General features: G+C 36.5%; 1 protein-coding gene across 1 annotated transcript; it reads right to left on the bottom strand.

Annotated features, from left to right (window-relative positions):
* Positions 1–3523: 3523 nt before the first annotated feature.
* Positions 3524–23513, bottom strand: LOC140152716 (large ribosomal subunit protein uL10m-like). Its single transcript, XM_072175181.1, has 4 exons — positions 23420–23513; positions 10065–10264; positions 7701–8010; positions 3524–6948 (listed from the first exon to the last, which is right to left on the bottom strand). The coding sequence occupies exons 1-4, from the start codon at positions 23442–23444 to the stop codon at positions 6722–6724; spliced, it is 762 nt and encodes a 253-aa protein (XP_072031282.1). The 5' UTR covers positions 23445–23513; the 3' UTR covers positions 3524–6721.
* Between the last annotated feature and the right edge of the window lie 988 nt (positions 23514–24501).

The following is a 24501-nucleotide window of genomic DNA, read 5'->3' as shown; positions in this document are numbered from 1 at the left end:
TATGCAATGTATATTTGAAATGTAACCTGCTCCAACAAAATGAGCGTAAACTGGAATGATGATTGTTTAGAAACCTCCTTGCTGCTAGATGTTATTTGATAGGTACCTGTACAAGACTGTAGTATGTCTTTGTGAATTGGGGATTCTGTAAGCCAGCAGTATGACCTTTATAAATAGGGCACAGCATGCACAATGGGGAATCGAACAAAGAACATCAACCCAGCAGCCAGGAAATCTCCAAACTACCATTTTGCGACTTAACACACATTTTGTGTGAGCAGGTCACAAATATCAAAGCATGAGAGTACCTGCATATCTGTAGAATCCTATCCCACCTCATAACATAGAATGCAATTAATGCATATTTCTTTTGTGAGAAAAGAAGCATGTATATATTCTGCACAGTAGCAACCCTGTAAACCTCACAGGCAAAAGTCAATTGGGTAAATAAGAATACTGATGTAGAAATATAGGGTAAACTAAAATATCTACAGTAGAATACTTATATAAAGAACTGTGCAATTAATATGTATCTCCATATATACCGAAAAAATTGTATATGGTGCCTATAATTAAGCGCATTGCTCGGACAAGAACAAATTTTTACGGTAGTTTGTTTAACTTTTTCATTTGTTTCCTTTTAATTTACAAATAGCTGTGTTAACATCTGTTTGCGTTCAAAAGAAAAAAAATGAAAAAGTTTAACAAACTACCGTAAAATAAAAAATTTGTTCTTGTCCGAGCAACCGATTTATAGGCTCCTATGCTTATATACTTGGAGCACTTGTGTACGCCACTCCTGTCTGAAAATTCTTTGAGATTCATTTGACAATAGTGCACCATTCATTTACAGAATAAAGTAAAGCCTGTGGGTGGCACCTTGCATTCCTTGGTTAGAAACCAGCTTCACGTCATTAGTCCAAGATGGTTAGACTTGTACCAATCTTGTCGAGGATCCAGGAATTTGTTCTCCTGTCTTTCCATGTCACTTGTAGAAGCCTCCTGTAAACACCACACCACATGTTTAGTTAACAAATATGCAATATTTTAATTTTCATTAAAATGAAGCAATGAAGCGGCCTATATTATGTTTCACCATAGGACACATTATCGTACATGTACTGTGCATTTGGGTCAACTCGTATCACATGCATCACAGGCAATTATACACACAGCAGCTAATGGCCATATATCTTCTTCCCATCCCGCAACAATTGATAATAGTGTTCCCTCTTTCACTGATGAGGATGCTTTTTTTGGAGTTGCAATGCCTGTTTTAGGACATACCTTTTCATGAATCGGATACTTACAACCTACGCAGGATGGAAGACCCATGTACTAAAAGACATGGTTGCACCAAAATATTCAAATGATAGATCCATTTTACCCTTATAACTGCATGTGATTCAGCTATAGTTTGTGGTTGGCCCCAGAACAGCTCTGAAATGTACAATAAGATATCATACCACCAAATAAATCCCCATAGAGATATGTACTAAATTCGCCTCAAGAAAACTTTATTTTTTCTTCGCAAGAGCGACTCAGTTCTTAGCGACAGTTATGATGGTTGAAATTAGCCCTAGCCTGATCCCTCTGACTGGGACAAAATATAGGTTGACCGTCATTTTTTTTTGCGACTGGCCCTCGAAGTCTATGATGTCTGGGAATTACCTAATTTACCTCCAAAATCATGCCAGTGTTTCTGAATAGAAACGACTGCTTAAAATCATTAAAAAATACTCGATCTCTCCCATCTGTGGTACACTTGCAGGATTTGATATTACCAATCATGACCAATCCAAATTTAGCCAAAGTTATGCAAATTTCTTCTCATTTTAATGCCTACTTTAATCTATGCATGGTTTTTCTGAGAAATGCATTCAGGGCGCACAACCGTATAATACTATTTGGTGGTGTGAAATCATAAACATAAATAATCTGTATTTGGCCCTCAAACACAGATCTTTGAAATGAGTTTGGCCCTTGTTAGAGCAAATATTTTGAGAACCCCTGATATATACCTATACAGCAACTAGATTACCGTAAAAACACGATAGTTAGCATATGTGCTTACTATCGAGCACTTTTGAAAACATGAAATTGTACTAAAGTCCGGCGCTTTACCAACTTAGCTAATGGGGTTGAGACACAAATTTGCAGGTTTACTTGTTCATACATAATTATGTGTATCGATGATTTGCTCAAAACTCTTAATACTTCTGTGGATGGGGCTCTTCATGTTTGCATGTTTTAAAAGTGCTCTATAGTAAGCACATATGCAAACTATCAAGGTTTTACGGTATTATGGTAATGTGGTGGAGTTTGATCATTACTTATATTTCAGAAGTTGCATATTGTATCACTTTGCAACCAAATCTTATGCTCTTTTATTGGGAAAAGTAACTTGATTTGAAAATAGTGGTGGCATGGTCAAGCAAATAAGTTGTAAACAAGCATTCAAATACCTTTTGTTGTTTTGTATGCAGCATTAAATTATTCATATTTTAGGAACTGAAAGAATACTTATAAAATGTGCAAGAATTTAAAAGAAAAAGAAAACCACTTTCGATTGACAAGTTACTTTTTTGTTTGATCATCATGGCCAAGAAGAACATTGTGACTGATTACCTGTTTTGTTTGTTGTTTTCCTGCAACTGTATTCATTTCACAAATTTAAGCAGAGTAGAATTAAATGAAGCAAAGCTGAAACAGAATTATCTTGTAATCATTATTACTGTGTGTTGTGTTTTAAATGACTGAGATACCATTTTGATACCTTTGGTACTATAGATGTGCTAACATACATGTAGCCTGCTGGTCATGCATGTATGTGACCTGTTACTACAAAATGAGCGTCAAGTTGCAAGTTGGTAGTTTCGAGACATCCTGGCTGACCAAGTTGATATTCTTTGTTTGCTGCACACCTGTACAAGCCACTAGTATGCCCCATCCACGAAGGACATAGAGACATACTTCTGGCATGAACAGGTGCATGTGAAACAAAGAACACCAATGCAGTATCATCTCAAAAATACCAGCTTGCGACTTTAAGCTCATGTGGCAGCAGAACACATGTCGTAAGTTGGTATGAAAAAAATTACGCTTTGCAAATTGAGAGTCACCAATTCTGATTCAAATGATGTGATTTCTGGATAAAAATGTGATTTTTGGTTTGTTCAAAAATGTGATTTTTGGTTTGATCAAAAATGTGATTTTTGGTTTGTTCAGAAATGTGATTTTTGGTTTGTTCAAAAATGTGATTTTTGGTTTGTTCAAAAACGTGATCTTTGGTCAAAAATTTAATTTTTGTTTAAAATGTGCTTTTTGATTAAAATGTGTAATTCGATATATTAGCAAATTACATGGTGCATATCATATGTCTCTGTCAAATTACACGATCAGAAAAGGGAAGGAAATGAAGAATAAATATATTTGTAAAGTGACCTTCCATCTCACATCAGTTTCACATCACACATACCATTGTACCATATCATTTTGTCCAAGTTCCACTGAAATCATCAAAAGAAGCCATTAGATCTTTGGTTGACATTCAAATTCAACTCGCTCTACTTAATCCCGTCACATTGTCAACTACCAATGTGTTTTCCAAAGACCAGAAACAAATACCAAGCAGAAGTCATATTTTTTCTTATATTTTAATAACATCATTTTTGTCTTGGTAATTCAATTCTTAATACATTATTTTTTAACGTACATTGAGAACTGGGCATATTTAGGTTTGTTTTTTTCCTACATCAGTAACTGCACCATTAAAAATTCTTGACAGAGTCATTTCACATTATACCCTTTTGCTAGATTTGAACAGCAAATCAGGACCCCACTTCTGCATGGACACAGTAGGTAGAAAAAAGAGGAAAAAGGAGGGAGAAAGAGGGAGAAGAGGGACAGAGAGATGGAGAATCCATACAATATGCAATACCATACGATTATTATCAATATGCCTGGCAAAAATTGTCTATTTGGGCCCCCGCCCACAAGCAAACTTCTGTACAAATTCAACTTATGCAAATGAATCAACCACAGCTCATTATAACCCAATGACATCACCAGCTCAAATTACTTCCCATTGAAATACACGTAACTGATGTAAGTGGAACCAACATTACTCAAATTTCAAGGGCTTTTTGTAAAAAATTACAAGTTTTTCTACGGAAGTGCAGGAAAATTTGGTGGATTTGGGCCACCGCCCCATACAGGCTTGCCCCCTTGGAAAAAATCCCAGCTACGCCGCTGTGTCGTCAGCAATATTGACCTTATATGGCAAATTTCGTCATGACACGATTTAAAAACAAGTTAAAAATAGGAAAGGGAATCCTTGTTGTTATGATGGTTGCTAAGGTTTTGACATGAGCTCATTAAGAATAGCCCCGCCCCGCTAAAGTACTGTATTGGATTTCTGGGGAATTTGACAGCAAGTTTATCTTCATTATTTTACGAATAAAAATCGATTAATTATTTGCTGTAATGCTGATAAAAACTGATTACTGATATTAAATTTAGTATTTAGCTAATTTGCTTCTTTTGAAATCTTTAATTATTTTTTGTATCTAATCTCAGAAAGACTGTGGCGCGAGTGTACTCGGAGATCCTTTTGCCCTGGCCTGGTTCTCGTTGCACTGATTTGTACGTACAAAAGTGCAGTTGCATTCGAAGTTGTGCTTTGAGTTTACGTCACTTTTCAAGCAAATATTTTGTCAACTCCTGACATGATTTACATCATAAATCCACCTTGAGAAATTAGGTCGTTTTATCCGTCGTAAAAACAATAGAAAACAAAAGCTTTGACTCACAGTAAGTGCTCGTATTATGCGGATTTCGTATTATTTACCTTGTATTAAACAGTTTCTTTTGTACAGTAAATAATAGGGGAAAATCGGGACCACGTGTGACTGTTCGTAGTAAGCAGTTTCTCGCATTAAGGGTAGACGAGGAGTTGTTGGTCGAAGCAACCAAAAAAATCGATTTTCATTCTCTAGATCAATAAATTATTGACAAATAACACCTTGATGTTTTGCAAAGGTTCATTCTACAAATTATATAATTTGAAAACTTGCTTAATTTATTGTTGTTAATGAGTTATGTACATTTTACAAAAGTGTTGTTGTTTCAGCCCTCTTTACAACATAACTCAAGAACCACAGGACCTACAAAATTATTTCTGTGATATTTGAATTCTTCTACACGCTCGCAAGGAAATGAGCAATGCAATTTTTGCCAAAACTCATTACCATTCGCAAGATGTTGTGAACTACCAAATCGCAACACTTTAAAATAGTGTATTACCTTAAGCGATCTCGTATTAACGAGTTTCCACTGTGTGTAGTTTGTACATGTATACTTGCAATCCAGACCCTTCCACTAATAATTTTGAAGTGGACACTATTCAATTGTGGATAATGTTATTTGATAAGTTTTAGTGCACAAGCTCTCTGTACCATACTCTCAGGTGTCAGGAAAGCTTTGTTATGGAGTGAAATTTTACATAATAATGCATGTATACGTAATACTGAGTTGGTGATGCATCTAACACACAAAACTACACAAGCCCCACAGGGGGAGTGCATTAGATGCATCAACATACATTTCATACATGAGAAAAAATCCTGTGATTTTTGCTGTCTTCATAACAAAATATATCAACCAGCAACTCGTCTGAAAGCACTGCACATAGTATGTGTGCTTGTGCATTACACACATACACAATTAATATGTACTCCTTCTAACATTTGCTCTAATTAGTTTTCGCTATCGAAGAATGTAAGAGAGCCAAATAAGCAACTCTTGTGTTGCAACTGCAGTGCCTATTTGTAAAATCAGTTACCAAATAAAGTTCAAGCATACAGAAAATGAACAAATTCCATATAAGCAGATGCATCAGATAGTCCTGCAAGCAAGACTCCAGTCTTTAGCATAAACATAGTGATATCTACATAGGGATGCACTTTACATTTTTAAATCCAAAGTTCAAGCATCAAGAAATATACTTAGTATAATTTTGTCAGTTTTACCTCAGAGATGTTGTAGACCCTCTCTACACAGTGTAGAAACATCACAAGGAGATTACTGCTCAATATGAGAATTCCAAATCATGAAAATTAAGAAAGTTTGCAGAGCAATTTTTTGACTGTAACTCAGTATGCTGAGTTACAGTTGCAGGAACTAATGCATCAGTAGGATTGCAGATCATAGAATCAAATATTTCTTGTGTGGCAAATCCAGAATATTGTACTCGCAACTAGAGCTTTTAGCATGCAGGATGACGAAAGCTCAAATTGTGAGTGCAATTGTCTGAATTTGTCACACCAAGAATTTTTTTAAATGCATGTTGTCAGACCTAAAAAATTCAATTTTCAAGGGCACTCAATTCAAGGCCAGTGAGCAAAGGGCACAAAGGCGATAGGCCACTGTACTGAAGAATGTGACATTGAGGGGCACCAAGGCCAAGTCTTGGGCAATGGGAGGCCATTGCCTCTGTGGCCTCTGAATTTTGAGGGCATGTTAATCGCATGCTGTATAATTTGCACAGAAACCTGATCAACAACCTGAAGTTTTGTCCCCTTGTGATCTGCAGTGGAATACATACTTGGATGTGGGCAGAGTGCAAATGTTTGTACTTTCTCATATTAATATGGGCCAGTGGTACAACATCACTGATGAATATATTAAAAAGTTGATCACTGTTCAGTTCTTAACAACCAGATTAACTTCCTTCATCAGTCTCATCATTTTTCTTTTCCTCCCCTTGTTTAACTAATTGACTCAGATTATTAGACAGTCTCTGTTGGTTGGCCTGGAGCAGGTGGTATGTTCTACTTGTAGCTGCAGACAGGATTCCTGCCAGTTGACCCTGGACCATTGGTAGCGATGGCAGCTGTGAAAAGTTACGCATATCCTCTGGTGACATGAGTCTGTCTATCACAAAACCACCTGTAAAACGATACAATATGATTATTAGTGCAAGTAAAAAGCCAAGTATTACCAATAAGTTAATGGGAAATGCGGCAGATGAAAATTCAGCAGATGGACAATGTTTGCAATGTTACTACACCTAAATCTTGATCACATTGTTACTGTCCAGACCACTGTCACATTATGGAATGAAAACACAATCAATCACTGCTTACAGTGTGATCAAAATGCAACAAATAAGTATGGAATAAAACATCCAAGCTTTCATTTGAGAATAAAATTAATTTTTTTACAAAATCCACAACAAAGTTTTGTCAAATTGAAAGTCACTTTGTTTGCCCACCCTGCACATCGTTATAAGTTTGGCAGAATGCTGAATAATGATTCGTCATGTTGTTAAATTCATGTTATATATAAACGCGGTTGTAGCTAGGATATTTTTAGTGCTGGGTGGCATTTGATGACAATCTTGATATCTGGCAATTTGTTGTCAAAATTGACACTATCTTTGACTAATTCAATAAAATTTTGCAATTTTGAACTCTGCGTGGCTCCAGTGCTAAAATTGCAACTGAGCGGTGGGTTCCAAAAGATGAGTGGTGGGCTCTGCCGCCTACCACCTTCCACTGTAGCTACAACTCTGCATATAAATGCTCTAGAACAAGGGATCACACGGTAGAGAGTAGTATATGAATTACTTAATTCAGGATGACAAGTGAGTGAAAGAGGGCTGCATACACGGTTAGTTAACGGTGAAGTGACACACTTACCAAGTAGATGAATCCGTGGTACTTTATCTGTTATCTTCAGCATACTTTTCACTGATGCTTCCTCACTCACAACAAATACATTACTGCCCACAAATAAGGGTTTCATATTTTCAAATAGAGTTCCTTGCACTGCCATATTACAAATTCTATTGTTGTAAACTTTCAATTTCATATTGCCTTTGTTTAACCTCCTATAGAGTTTAAGTCTTATTTCTTCTGTCAGACCTTCCGCATGGAACACTGCCACCAACTGACTAGAGGAAAAGTTCTTCAATACTTGTCTGGCTGCCCACTCTTCAATTGGCGATGCCTGCCAAAAAAAAAAAAAATTATTGAGATCATTATTTGACTTTTCAAATAATTAATTTCAACATTTTCAGGATTCCTGTTCGGTGAGTTTTAACTCATGGATGGCCCGTATAAAATAAACAAATTGTAGATGGAAAATGAGTCTCTCCCTCATTGGGAGAATTCCCATCAGAAACTGTCCCGGTTGGTACACAGACTTGATAGACACACATTTATGGTTCTTAATTTCAAATAATTTAACTTTTTTGGTTCCTGTTTGGTGAGTTAACTTATGGGTAGCAGTCAATTAATCTGAAGGGTCATTAGTCCCAGAACATTTAAAGGTAGAGTTTAGGGTATTTCAGGTTATGATTATTGTTAGAATATTAGGGTTAGTGTTAGGAAAAGGGTTATGATTAGGGCTAAGGTTACAGCTTAGGGTGAACTTTAGGGTTATGGTCTATCACAAGTTATTGGGTTTTCGGACCAATGACCCTTTTATCCCTCATTGTAGGAAGTCTCTGTTCCCATCTGTACACAGACACATAGCTCCCTTTTTCATAATTTAAAGCAAAAACTCTAATAGGAAGCCACTGGGCATATTACTATTTTATGGAAAGGGTACTGAAGTCAACATGGGGACGGGATTTTTCATGCAAATAATGAACTAATTATATAACAATTCGGTTTGTACATGGTGTAAGAATGCAGTAAAAATTGTTTCTAAGAAAAAAAATCCAGTAAAAAATTGTTACAGAAAAAAACCAAATTCAACCCTCTCTGCTAAATTGTTAAATTTAACATTTTTTATAATTGAATTAATCATCAATATGTGCAATTTAAGGTGGTACTACACCCTTGTGGTAAATTTGTTACTATTTTTGCATTTTTCTCAAAAAATAATAACACACTGGTAACAAATGTTATGTATATTATAGGGGCAAGGAATCCAGTTACTTCACTGAAATTTCAGTGACTCAAGACAAGCGGTTCAGTATATATGACAGGAAATGAGGTACATTCCAGCGGTACCTCTTTTCTTATCATAAATAACAAACCACTTGTCTTGGGTCACTGAAATTCCAGTGTAGTAATTGGATTCCTTGCCCCTATAATATACATAACCTTTGTTACCACTGTGTTTATTAGTTTTTGAGAAAAAGACAAAAATAGACATAAATTTATCGAGGGGTGTAGTACCCCTTAAGGTATATTTTAAAACATTTTACATCTTGGGTTTTCAGGCCACCTGCAGGAAACAAACATTAAAGTGGAAAAGGTTCTTTTTCAGATCCATTTAATCTCATACCCACTCAGAAATATTTCAATTCCTGTCAGGAATCTTGATCACATGGTTGTGGTATTTCTAGATGTTTGAGGAACTGATCAGATTACTAACAGGAATTGCAATATTTTTGAGTGAGTACCAGATTACTTGGATCTGAAAAAAATTCTACTGTAATGAACTATGGTGGAGATCAACACATTTTATTTCAGCCTCAGATGAGGTTTTTGATCACCATAATCCATATCATGTTCAAATTCAAGGAATTCTGTTTGAAAGGTAAACTTTGGCCACATGGTTGAGATTAAAGATTTAATCCAGCCTGACCAGCCACCATATTGGAGATGGCTAATTGATGCCTGTCGCTGACATAATGGGAGTATGTGAAGTGAGGAACTATCCCAGGCCAGGGTTCTCAACAGTTTTTACTGAGGGCCAAATTTGAAGATTATTTCACAGAGCAGTAAAATCTTGGCTCCCGGGTGAGGTCTATTAGGGCCAGCACCCCAGGGTCACTGATGGGGATGCCTCCTGAAGCTTGGGGCTTCTAATACAATTTTTGTTTGACCAATGAAGCCATAAGAAATGCTTACCGGTACAGGATTTCTGAAATCCACAATCAATTAATAACAAATTCAAAGGCCTGGTGAATTCTGTTCCATTTTTGTAAACAGTCTAGGTCTATTTTTTGTACTTTTTTTTTAAATATTAAAAAAATTCTTGGCAGTTCTTCGCAGGCCATTTGAAATTCACTTGTGGGCTGGATTTGGCCCGCTTTGATATGTACTTACAGGTCTTTCTATCAGTTTCTTCATGTTTTGTTTAGATTGACTGAGATTACATTTCTCTGCCATAGTTCGATTGTCCTTGGGCTTGATAGGTCTGGTAAAATGCAGCACTTTGGCTCGGTTTATATGCACTGGCTTTGGAAACCGTGTGTTTACAGACTTCATTGTTCGCACACAGGCAGACACTGGAGTCCACACAACCACTGAAAAGGAACAGAAACATTCAAATTTAAGATTTTTTACTTGCATGATTTAAATTAGAGTTTGCACTAAAAATACAAGGCTCCTGTAACTTAAATAGTTGCATGTTTCTCATAATGTTAATTACGGTACACAGCTTCTTGTACTTCTTGCCTAATCTCCTATGCTTAAAATTATAATTAATACTCCATTATTTATCCAGAATAAATAAAAATTCATTACACATGATCCAAATCGACGCACCCAAACTGATATGGCACTTCAGTGCAAACTTAAATAGGGCAGCACCAATAGGAAAATGTCATTTTTTTCTTCTTTTTTTTCTGAGTAGGCCCTACCGAATAAAATCAAATCAAATCATACCGATATAAAATGATGTGTCTGTTTTGCCCGGTTTTTTTAAGTTTGCGTTGCGAACCAGGAGATTGAGGAATATACGGGGAATGCATTGCACTTTATTTTGTTGCAAACGGTCAAGAATTGGCCTTCAATCTGTAAAAAAGGGAGTTTTTCACGGCAAATAATAGCTGTTTGTATGTACAAGTTATGCCAACCGGCGCGTCAACTTTAGCAGAAAACGCCCTGTCGTTAGCGCATCGGTGTACACGCAATATACGGATATTAAATACTGGGGAAAAAAAAGAAAACAAAACAAACAAGAGCACCAATGGTGCTGTAGCTCATTTTCCCTAATTAAATATGCAAATTAGTTAATTAATATGCTTAACAACATTTGAGTATTTTTTGTTTAAGGCCATGCGTTTTGAACTGAACACCCAAAAAGGGTGGTGGTGTCACACTTTTCACCATGATCGTTTTGTTTTTTGAGAATATCTTTGAAAGTAAAGAAGCTATGGCAATAAATTTGGTACCAAATGAAAGCTAATATATTAATGATGAACTATGGAACGTTACATGAAGGTATCTTGAACAGAAGCAGAATGGCATTCAATCCAATGACCCAAGTCAGGGGTGGTGGAGGCAGCGGCTCATGAGGCAGTGGCTCACTATGTACAAACTCAATGGGAAATTTCATTTTGGTGCCTCGCAGTGCAAAAAATGTTAAAATTTTCTTTAAAAACTAGTGTATATCAATAAATTTGGTATCAAAAGAAAGCTGACATTGTTATCTGAACTTTTATTCTGTAAAATAGTTGAAATAATAAACTGCCTTGAGCTAATGATAGGGGCATGTGCTTTGAACTCGACATCTAAAATGGGCGAGTGGCATCACATTTGTCACTGTGGTCATTTGTTTTTTTAATGTATCATTGGAATAAAAATAGATTTAATAGTAAATTTGGTATCAAATGACAGCTAAAACACCAATTATTAATTATGGAAAGGTGTCAATAAGATATCTTGAACATCTATAGAATGGGACTCAATCCAATTGGCCAAGAAAGGGGTGGTGGAGGTAGTGGGGCACTCTGCACAAAACTGTAAGCAAAGTTTTCATTTTGGGCGCCTCGTTGTCGGTGCGCAAATATGTTGCTATTTTCCTTTCAAATGAGTGTTCATCAATAAATTTGGTATCAAAAGAAAGCTGACATTATTATCTACACTTTTATTTTGTACAAAGTTAAAATAGTTGGCTGCTTTAGGGTATATGATAGGCCAATGTTCTCCAAGACAATAAGAAAAATAAATTCTATTTCTGTCAATTTTTGAAGGGTTGTATTATTTTACGAAAGTGATAACCCCCATACATTTATATATTGCAGGAAAGCCCTTACTCTGATCTATCAGAAAATGATATAAAATAAGATGCAGGGGTAACACAGAAATGTTGACATTATACCGCTGGACCACTGTCAATTGATGTTTTGTCTCATTCACATAAATGTAGCATTAGAACCTTACATCTGACAGTGTTTCTGAGTGTCTTGTTGGATTCCTTGTTCAATTTCCTTTCAGAAAATGTATACTTTTATCATGCTGGGGGGTATGGTTTGAAAAATATGGGCATTTGAAGGTGAAGGACTGTCGCGAATTTCAAAAATCAGTGTGTGACGAAAAGTCGGCGAGGTTAAAACACATGGCCTTATATCAATTACTTTGTACCAAGTTTTAAATTTCTATGATCTTCACACAAAAACCGATTACACCTGTCTCACCTTAATATAAAGCAGGGCCAAATTTTAACTAGCTGCATAGTCAATAAGATAACAATAATGTTAATTGGACCACTACGTACTTATCTTGGAGACAAACAACTGGGTGAGAAGAAAAACAAGAAACAATTATATTGAGGGTTTAGGACCATACACTGCAAACCCAAAGTGCCTATATTTCAGCAGATCCTCTAAAATTGGTTTGGCAGTAACAATGAGGGATTAATTACTAAATATAGGCACAAATTTAGACCACTATTTGGGGAGTATACAATCCAGAAGATCAGACCTCAAATGTAGTCTGATAAATAGACTCAAAATTAGACACTATAAGCCCAAAACAGCATAGGGTGCATTTTACACATGGGTGGTTCTGGAATAAGAAGCAAACATGGGTAACATTATGGGCTCTTATAAATCATTGCAAAGGAGCAATTTCCAGTTCAGTGAATTGCTAGCAAACAATAAGCATGGATTTCAATGGTGATGTTATAGTATTATTTGAGCAGTAATTTTACATATAGTTGTACAACAATCAACATTGAATGATAGTTAGTGATCTTCAGAAAAAGTGTATATCAAACCAATTGGGAGGGAGCTAGCAGACCATGAATGTGTCTATAATAATTGTTTCCATAAGTAATTTTGTCCAGTATCAGTTTAACAAAGGCTAATACTCTAGATTCATCTAATCTCCAATACTAGAAGTTTTGCTGAATTTAGACGTTCTGGGTTTGCAGTGATAGCTGCTCCATAGACATTTGGGTAATTTCTGCATTCCATATTGTACACATTTTACACCTGGCAGCTATTGCAGATAGGGTTTTCTTCCCCTAACCCCTAATGTGTACTTTATCTCTTATATACAAGATTGTAAAAACACATCTAGGTAGGGTTTATGCAATAGCTGTCAAGTGCTTTATTTTTAAGATTATGTATAGGGTAGCTATTGACGATACGACCTTCTCTATATAATTACTTTCACAACATGTTTGCCTGATCTAATTAAGTGTATTTAATTAGCTCTCAGTTTATTTGCTCAGTATTTTATGACTGCTAAGCCTTTATAGTTGTTTACTGGTCCCCAAAAACCTCCCAATTGGAAAAATTACACATTATTAGCACATAGCAGCACCATTGAGTTATTAGTTAGCCTTGGTGCAATATCTATGGACTTGCAAAATGTATGGCAAGCAACACTGAAAAGCAAACATTGAAGCCGCACTGAAGCAATTAAAATTCAACATCTCTTTTACAAAATCGCCAGATCAAGGAGTTAGAACAGTGTTTGTAATATGATCAGCACCACAAACAGTCTGTAAAGGAGACTATTCTATGAAATCTGGTAAAATTTTCGTAAAGAAAATGCTCCAAAAATCACACTTTCCGTCCGAATTTTCCTAGCTAATTAAGTAACAATCATGAACGATCATGCAAAGATTGCTCCCTCAAATTACCAGCTCCATTACTCAAACGATGTAGCAAGAGAAAGTAAAAAACATAAAGAAATCCGGATCATGCCTATAGCTTCAGTTTGCTCGCAAATTGAGCTAAAAAGGTATGGATGAGCCAAGAGGTTACGGTATGGGGTTATCATGGTTAAAGGTACGGGATGGGATTAAGGTATACGATGTATTGTTGGTCGAAGCAGCAGAAAAAAAAGTAGTTCACAGCATCTTGCGAATGGTAGTGAGCTTTAGCAAAAATTGCATTGCTCAATTCATAGCGAGTGTGTAGAAGAATTCAAATATATTTGATATATCATATACTTTTGTAGGTCCTGTGGTTCTTGAGTTATGTTGTAAAGAGGGCTCAAACAACAACACTTTTGTAATCTACGTACGACATGGTCTCAGATTTGAAGCAGGTTTCACTGCCAAAGTGTGTAAAAATTCACCCCAGAGTGAAAATAGCTATGTTTAATTTCTAAGGTGTCTTTTCTAGGGTAAAATTGTTTGTAGAACATGATTTTTTTGTCAAAACGCGTGCATCGTACATCATTTTGCTACAAAATGTTGATTTGTGGCCGATTTTGCCTGAAAAACGCACTTTTTAGGTGACAAAAATTTTCACATGCCAACTTTGTATACTCATAGAGTCTACAATTTACATAGATATGGCCCTTTAAAATGTTAACATATCAGCTGAGGGTACTATTTGATGGATTCAGGTATTTGTTTTGTGATTGACTTAATCATTTGCGCGCCAGAATCATTCAAATATGACATGCCTCGTGACAATTGACATGCCAAAATAAGCCGTATTCGGCAAAAAAATTTATTTGAAAAATCATAACTCTTGATAGGAAGGTGCTACAGTGATGGTTGACCTACCAGTCTATGCAGTATTTAATGGGCTTTCATTTGATACCTAACTTTGTTCATTTTAACTAAGGGTAAGACTTGCAAAATGTAAAAATGTTTTCCCTACCCCTTAAAATTTTGATGTGTGTAAAAATTCCCGCCATTTATAAAAATCGGGATTACAAGAAAACTACAAGAGCTATAGGGTTGAAAAACTAATCAGTTATGCACAGTATAAGTTCCTACTTGGGTATAACATTAATATCTTTCCATTCCTTCTCAATTTTCTTTTCTAATTTTTTTATCAATTTGTGACATCTGTAAATTACGTAAAATTTGGCATTTTGAAAAATCGCAACAAAAAAAATATGAGGGCGACATGTTTAAAAAACTAATCAGTTATTCCCATGATACAGTACTACGGGATATAGTACCAAACTTGTGCTAAAATGCATATTTTTTGAGTTCTAATTTTTTTATCAAATTGACTCGCCACCCCATTTTTGAGCAAAATCGGGAACAATTAGTACCTGTAATATTGCACAATCATGTGACCTTATATTCAATGTGTGTGCACCAATCAGATGTCAGACTTGCACTACAACATGATGTGAGCCTTGCAGAGCCTTTATAAGTGTGCCAATAGAGTTCAAATATGTTGTGATGATGTTGTCACTTATGGATCTCATATTTTTATTGCCGTCAAAAGCATATGCCTCTACTGTAATGCTCATATCAGGAAAACAATGACAGATTTTGCATTTCTGACTTCAGAAAAACTAATCAGTTATTCCCACTAGCGGGATACCAGGCGCTTGCTGGTCCCCGCTAGATGGGCGTTCACCATAACAGAAATAATTACTGAACAGGCAGAATCATTGAAAAGGTACATTTTATTTTTCTAAACCTGTCTCTTCTTACACTTTCTTTTTAGTTTCTTTTGCTTACATGTAGCTTGTGCTTTTCCGTTTCCATGTTATTTATTTATTTAACCTCGTTCCCATTATTTTCTAAATCTGTTCTTTCTTACATTTCCCTTTAGCTTCTTTGTTTATTTGCTGCTTGTGATTTCCCGTTTCCATGTTTTTTTATTTATCTCTGTTCTCATTATTTTAGCTTCTTTTTTCTTACATTTCCTGATTAGTTTCTTTCCTTCTTTGTTTCGTTCCCGTTTCATTTAGTTACTTTAACCCGTTGGCCTATTATTCGTACTTTTTTGTCCTCATTTTAATTTATTTTTTCTTTATAGTACCGCTTCATGTTGTTTATACAACAAACATCTTTTTCCCGTATTTATTACGTCCTCTCATATAAGCGTGTCTCATGGACGTGTTCACCCGTTATCATAATCCCGTGACCTGTCCATATGTACCTTTTTGTCCTTTATTTTTCCTTCTTTCCGTATTATCATGTCCACTGGTCTCTGGCTCGCAGTCGCGTGGCTCTGCGCCGTTTACGCGCCCATTGGCGTAGTGTGCGTTACGCATGAGGCGCCCGACAACTGCCGCCAAACAAAAACCCGTTTTTACCCATATTTTCACTGTTTTTGCAGCCAATTCTTGACCGTTTTCAACCAAATAAAGTTTAAACACGTTCCCGTATATTCATCGATTTTCCATATGAATTTGGCGACATTTGGATTGAAACTGACGGAGCCTTTATAGGCATACATAGATACATAGATACATAGATAGATACATACAACATTCCCCTATTTATAGTAAGATGATACAGTACTACAGGGATATAGTATCAAACTTGTGCTAAAATGCATATTTTTTGAGTTCAAAATTTTTTATCAAATTGACTCGCCACCCCATTTTTGAGCAAAATCTGGAACAATTAGTACCTGTAATATTGCGCAATCATGTGACCTATATTCAATGTGTGTGCACCAATCAGATGTCAGACTTGCACTACAACATGATGTGAGCCTTGCAGAGCCTTTATAAGTGTGCCAATAGAGTTCAAATATGTTGTGATGATGTTGTCACTTATGGATCTCATATTTTTATTTCCGTCAAAAGCATATGCCTCCACTGTAATGCTCATATCAGGAAAACAATGACAGATTGTGCATTTCTGACTTCAGAAATGAATTCTGCACAAAATTTCAGTCTAGAAAACATATTTAAAACAATATTTTTTGAAACTTTATATTTTGCCATTTTTGGCAGTCAAACCTGCTTCAAATCTGAAACCGTGTCGTACATAACTCATTGAAAAAATTAAGCAAGTTTTCTAAGTACCGGTAGGCCTATATGATTTGAAGAATGAACTTTTGCAAAACACCAAAGTGTTATTTTTCAATAATATATTGATTCAGATAATGAAAATAAATTTTTTTTTTGCTGCTTTGACCAACAACTTACCTCGTAACAAAGGGTACGGGAAGGAAGAAGCGAGAACAGTCTTGAATCAGACCAGTTGTAACAGCTAAAATAATAGTTTCTCAATCCCGAGAGCTCAATCAGTACGCAATAATTATGACAATTGCATCAAGCATATACTCCGTCTCCTACCACACACGCTTTCAGCGCCGTATTATTACGCTGATTTTCCTATTCAGCGAGGATGACAATTTTGACCTCCTCATCTGTTAGAGAGGTAGACAAAAGGCCTCAACTGTTCCGCCTGTCCAAACACTCCAAGTATCAGATGGATGGTCCACAATAGACATGGTAGACCGATTGAAAAAATAGGGGTACTTAGTATTTAATTTGGATAGTCCATGAAATTTGGATAAAAGGGGTACTTGGGGAAATCCGGTAATTTTATGTTAATATTTAGTGTCACTGAAAAGGGGTGTTTGAAATTCTAGTCATTGAACCACAAAAAAGGGGTTGTTTTTGTCCAAACTTTGTCCTTGATTTTGCATGAAAAAGGGGGGTAAATTTTATGAAAAATCATTGCAAAGGGGGTCTTTAAAAGATTTGGTAACTCTCATGGTTGCCAACTTTTGTGTTGAGTTGGGGGCCGGGCTGTGAAGTAGGACCATGTGCTTCTTTTTTCTAATTTGCCATCAAGATTTCGAATGGAAACAGTCTGACCCAGAACACGATCATGTCAGAAATTAATATTTTGATCTGGTACTGATTATTCGGACACACGTTGAACACGCGCTACTTGCCATTAGTTCACCACGTACACTTGTATGGCTCAAAATTCGGACCGCTCGCCAATAAGTGTACTGTCATTCCGTATTTTGAAACGGTTGACGTTTTAATGATCACCGATTCCCGGTCAGTTATTTTAGCTGTGTCACGTATATGACGCTGGTGGGAACCAGTCAAACTTCAGTAAAAAAACCAAGATCGCCGATAACGATGTGATGTGGGACTTGCATAGGATTACACAGAGATATTTTTTGCCAAAATTTGATCATTTCTAGGCAAGTTGGCCCTACTTTGTCTGCGTTATGTGAAAAAGGACAGTCTAACACTTAAGTATATGTGCGTCGCGCAACGCTTTTGATGTTTTGATGTTTTGGGAGACTGTTCCGGGATCCCAACAAACGTCAAATGGAAGACGGAGCCTATTCTTGACTGTGTAATATTCCTTCAACATGCTGCCGTACGGTGTTCAGTCTTATACAATGGACAGATAGTATCAGTTTGTGAATGAGGACATCGTTAGGGATGTTCATAAAATTTTGAAGTTCAATATTTTTAGCTGAAAGTTCTTTCATTTGATGAGAATTAAATTACCTAAACGATAAGGGGTCAATCATGTTTATAGTGCATATACTTTTGAAGTTACAGACAAAAATAGTGTCATCAAATTGCCCAAAATTTTGTGTGTGAAATTGTTGTGACAGCAGGCACATGTACAATGCACACTACTGTATGTGACCCCAGATGACCTCCTATTCTTTACTGTAAGAGAGCTGTTTTGGATGGTCTTGATTTACACACAAATTGCTTTTGAGCTAAATCAAGCGTCGACTTGGTGGAACATGGATTGCACTATGTGATAGTTTATGAATCCAGTATCATGCCAGTACCAACTCCAACATAAGTCAACATCACTTAGGTTTTGGTTGTCAAAATTAATTTTTAGTGATTTTCTCCATTGAGCCCCACAGTGAAGCCATTTTTGGACCGTACATGCACATTCCACTTCCCTATGGACGAATAGCGCCACCTATAGTGTGTGATGTGAGCTAGCCTAACATCGTAATTTCGTATAGGTATGCCAGGTGAATTCAAATTTGCCATCAAACTGCATCATTTTATATATCAAATTAAAGCCCTTGAGTAAAGAAAGCCAACACTGAAAACCTTTTTTGTCATAGCACTTTCCGTAGCAAAGTTACATCTTGTCAAAGATTGACTTTCATCAAAAAGATTCTGCTAGCAAAATTCCCAAAACAGCATTACGGGGTGTTTCTAGATCTTAGTCTCATGACGATAGCACCTTTTTTTAATGGAACTGCTATCAAAATCTCTCTGAAATTCCATGTGCGAGAAAAAAATCATATATTTGGGTCAAGTGAAGTATAGACAACATATTTAGGAAGGTTTCCTTCTTAAAAAGCTTCTTTTAAATTTCAATGTAAATTTGTATTGCCGGTTTAGGCCATTTTGACTGACTAGCAAATGTGTTAACTGAGGTTTCCCTCACCGCTGTTCTCACCAAGTAACTGAGTTCACGCGTGACGTCATATCCGCTTATTATTTTCCCGCGCAAACTGATTGTTTTTGCTTTTGGGAGTTTGCTATGACAGAAAAGCTGAACCATGAAACACATTTTTTGCAGTAAACATCATGTTTAAACATGCTCTTTATCAAGTGGAACTCTTAAATGAAAAGTTTGTTTGCCAACAGCTTTCTTGGAAAGTCAAGAAGTATAAATTCATTGCATGAATGGATTCCAGTGCAGTGCATGATCGGGATATAGGCCTATAAAAAGCGGTGGATTTTAACTGTGGAATATTATTTATCTAGATAGGCATATGAATAAGCAGTTTTCCAATCAAGTGAAGTAATATTATTTGAAATACCCGGGGAAATACCATGGTCACATTTTGATCATTCTATTGTAGGCCTATAGGGCCTACCTCTGGAATGAGGATATGCAAGCCTACGGAAGTAAACCTAGACTTGTTTTCTTATCTTTGTTCATGACTTTGTTTTGACTCAATCGGGTCATGGATGACAATGCATGATGGTTTGTTTGATTGTGACAATGGTAAGTAGAAAATACTTTTTGGAGCTGTCATTGTTTCATTGTTGTTTTCTTTCTTATGTCTTGGCTTGACCTCCTTAATTACTAATCAGGATCTAGGCCTAAGAATTTGCAACTGGTAGCATCTTTTTTTTTAATTTCTTTTTTCGCCTAGGCATGCTAGGCCTAAAGTCATCATGCCATGCATGCGGATGTCATAATTTTCGGCATGATGATGCCTGGCGGTGTTCAATCAAAAAGTTATTTAACATCTTCCGAAGCCTGTGATAAAAATGTACGATACCGATATTTGAAAAGGAGTTTGGTCATTTAACAAAACTGATTTTTTTTTTGGCACAGGCCTAATCATGATAATAATGTTTACACATGTCCGAAGTAGGCCTAAACAGCTAAATTGGATTCAGAATAATCCATAATTTTAAAACAAAGCAATCCGGAAAAGCAGTGCTTAAATCCATCATGCGTGACCATACATGATAGTTTAACATGTTTAAGGCCGTAAAAAATAATGTTTTGGTTCTCGTCCAGAGGAAGTTCATGAATATATATTTTTTTCAATGTGAGATTCTGAGGGCTAACCCCCCTATAGAGTAGACCTACCACAAAAAGTATAATTGTAAGTGATCCGTGTTCTCTATAAATAGGTCTTAACTTATTTTTATGCATAGTTTTCTTAAAGTATCCCAAAGTCTAAAAATTGGTGAAAAATCTAAAACAAACTCTGACAAATCCCAGAAATTGAGGAGGGAGGGGCGAGGACCAAAACAAAATAATTATTATAGGGTCTTAAGCAGCCAAGATAGAAAGTCAGTTTTCATTCGTTTGATCTCATTTATTGGGTTAAAATGACCAGAAAACTTTCCTGACAGTTTTTTCGGGGTCCAAAACGCAACTTAAAAAAAGGTAAAAAAGAGGCTCTCGTCCAGAAGATTTTAACAAATTAATGACTGAGGGAGAGAGGTTTTCAGGTATGGTGTCTTTAATGTAAAATTCCTGAGCACGTTTAAGTGGCCCAGCCAGGCGGGGGTGAGGGGGGAAGCTTCATTCTGTCCCTCTGGGATACTAGCTGTCCTGGTATTTAAAAAAAGTAAAGCATTACCCATTTTTGACCATGTTCGTCAAAGTTTCCCCCCTTTGAAAGTTGCTTCCCCCACCTCCTGCACACCCTCTGAAAAGTGTTGGCTACGCCACTGGTGTACCTTTTTGCTGTTTTATTCGGTTTTTGCCAACCCTTTTCATTTCAAAAATACTAAATCAAAGCAATTTACAAACAATTTTAATTTGTTCGTAGTGATCACTGAATGGGTCTTTAGTCTGCGTCTAGGGATACATCATGTAGGCCTACATGCAAAATGTCAATTAAATAGTATACCGTATGAACAAAACTGAATGCATCTTTACACTGCATATCGGGCTGCAAAGTGCATACACACATTGATATTGTTACATTTCACTATCATAAAGACATAGGCCTACCTACGAATATGCACGTGAGGCCTATACATCAGGGCACTATAACAATAACATGTAGGCCTAGGCCTATCGTCCAGGCTTTCTCAAAGTTTTGCAATGATAAACCAAGAACTTCTAAACATGTCTTTTCATTTATACACTACAACAATTTCAGAAACAAAGTAAGGGGCTGGTTTTTTCTTCGTAAGAGGGAGGGGGTAATAAATTTTTGGAAAGAAAAATAGGTGGGAAGTAGCGGCACAAGGAATTCCGGGGCATGGGGGACAAAGTGAATGTCAGGGGGAAAATCGACCAATTTAGCGCAAAATTGACACAAAAAGTGGACATTTACGTAATTTTGGGGTAGGCCTAATATAAAAGTGGGGGAGGCAGCAAACTGGGGGGGGACAAGAAAAAAATTGGGAAATGCCCCTCCCGTAGCGCCGCCACTGGGGGGTAAAATAATTGTTAATGACCAATAAAGTCACAACTGCGATTCAAAAAGACTGATTTCAATACACTTTTAGCCTAAAGTGTAGGCCTATCGGTGGTGGGGGCGGCGGGTGGGGGTCATAAAATTTTGTTGCGAAATAGGGGGTCGCTATTTTATTGCTGCCGACTTTTTAATTTGTGACCCCTTCAAGCCCCCTAATGCCATATAAAATTAATGTCATGGTTCTCGTTCCCTCCCTCCTCAATTTCTGGGATTTGTCAGAAGTTATAGAATGTTCTAATTTTTTAAGACTTTGAAATACTTTAGGAAAACGTTTATTAGGGAACATGAAATCATTTCCAAGACTTCTCATGGTAGGCATACTCTAGGGGGTTTATCCTTTCACATTTAAAAAAGGGGCCTCCTCCTTTCCTCTAGCACAGTTTGCAAAAAAAAACGAAACTACTAACAAAGCTAATTTTACATTGAAAAAAACAAACAAGTAGGCCTAGTAAGTATTTACACATTTGTATCTAGATAGGCCTACCTGTCATATGAATAATATATGGAATAAAAGTAAGTTTAGTGGGCCTAGATTTTTTTTTTATATAAGCGTTTGTTATTTTTTGTCTTGTAAACATGAGCGGGAATAAAAAAATGTAGACCCTAAAAAGGGGAATCAAAAATATTTAGACCCTAAAAAAGGGATCAAACAATAATTTTTTGTGTCCCAAGCGCAAGTTTTTTCACCCAACCGCACCAAAGTATTTTATAAACACGCCCTAAATAACGCACTATTGTACACGCTCATTTGAGAACTTTAATAATCTGCTACCGTGATTTCAGCTTATAGATAAGCTTGTTTATATGTTATATTTTATTTAATTCAAATAAATATGAAATGTAAACCCATGAAGGTAGTAAAAACTTGGCCACAAAATCACTCCGTCTGGCGACTACCGACTAACGTGTAGCGATCCTGTACATCGCGCAATGACGGATGCATGGACTTGGCGCAAATTAGACCGAGCATATTTACTGAAATTTTTATCCCTACAACGAAACTAAATACACCAATAGTTGCTCGAAATGTCTTCTTTTCAGCATACTGAATGAATTCTATCAATATGACGGAAACCCCAGCTTTGCAGCTTTTTTGTCCGCTCTCTTCGGAGCTCTTCGGTTTATGGACATCGCCATGTTACACCGCGCCTCGTGATAGTAAAAGCGACTGCGCGTTTATAGATAAGTCTCACGCCGCGCTGTAACTGAATTGTCGCTACAGCGCGATATGAACAGCGGTGCCCTGTCATACCTATTTCGTATAAGTTAAACTTGCCTTCCAGGGCCGCAGTTGGCTTGGATAGCGGTGCATTTCCTGTGCGTGCACAATCGATCACGCTATCGTGTCATTCCACTAAACTTGCAACATTACAAATTGCACGTAGTACGTTCATACTCTCAGGATCGATAAATTAATATTTTCGGTTTTTCGGTGTAGTAACCGAGTTACAAGGTTGCCGAATTCAACAGCCTAACACACGCATTCATTAACATTGATGAAACTATAAGCTTATCAATTCAAGTAGCAACAAGGAAAATTCAAGTAGCAACAAGGAAAACCCATAACTTAAAATTATCTTAATATTGCCGTCTTCTTAGTATTACCTCGACTTGCATTACACAGTGACATTGTATTCAGTATGAAGTTAGGAGACGCCAAACATGCAAAATCTTCGGTAAAAGCACTTTCCGGCACCACCACGTTATTATAATGTTAATATTAATATTAATGAAGTGACGTCATGCACCGTGTTTCGTATAATTATGTAGTACAGGGTGTATCAAAATTAATGATTGGTAGCCTACCGGGATATCGGGCGGGATATGAGACATTTTCAAAAATATATCAAAAATATAAAATTGCTAATTAATATAGTTTTTGTACTATAAATAGGGGCATATGTTAACTTATTGATCTAATAATCTGAAGATAATGGGTTGATCATGCATCTGGAAGCTATTGTCATTCGATAGGCCTACTTAGTTTTACTGAAATGAATAGGTTCAGTGCACTGCTTGAATTATTTAGGCCTATTGCATACATGCTCTCAATCAATATCTCATTTCAGTCTATTGCTTTACATTGAATAGGCCTACTTTTAGAAAGATAGTTCCTGACGACTGACGTCTCTTCCTTTTACGACTATGGCAGTGTAGTGTGAGGTGAAGCCCTATCTTGAATGAATTTAACACCTGGGATGGATCCATTCTGTAACTGCCCATATCAAATTTGGATACATTTTAAGTTATAGCATGTTTGCATGGGGTAGTTTCCTTGCTCTTGGAAACTGTTTTCTAAATTTTTCTCTGCACTTCTCCATAGCTTTGTTTCAACCAGTAATTTTTCACTATGAAACCATGCTGAAGTGTGGAATACTGCATGTAGGCCTAAGTGAATAAAGATTGGACTTATGCTTTTATAATTCATGTTTATCGCTCATTCTACAAAATCCGGTGCCAATAGCCTTTTTTCCATTCTTTGGTCCACAAACCGTGGCACTTTGTCGAGCATTTAGGGCATCAAATATGTTGTTTTTCTGGTAGAACTCAACGAGATCTACACAGACATATATAGTTTTCCATACTTTAAATGCTTTCTTCAGCCTGATTAACCCTTGCAAAGGCTCAAAAATCGCTAAAAATGCGTTTCCACTGCTCAAGTGTCACATCTAACCCTGAATATTTTC

This window comes from Amphiura filiformis, chromosome 5 (assembly GCF_039555335.1).
Source record: "Amphiura filiformis chromosome 5, Afil_fr2py, whole genome shotgun sequence".
NCBI lineage: Eukaryota > Metazoa > Echinodermata > Ophiuroidea > Amphilepidida > Amphiuridae > Amphiura > Amphiura filiformis.
Note: the sequence above shows the minus strand (reverse complement) of the source record. Positions and strands in the feature narration are given on the sequence as shown.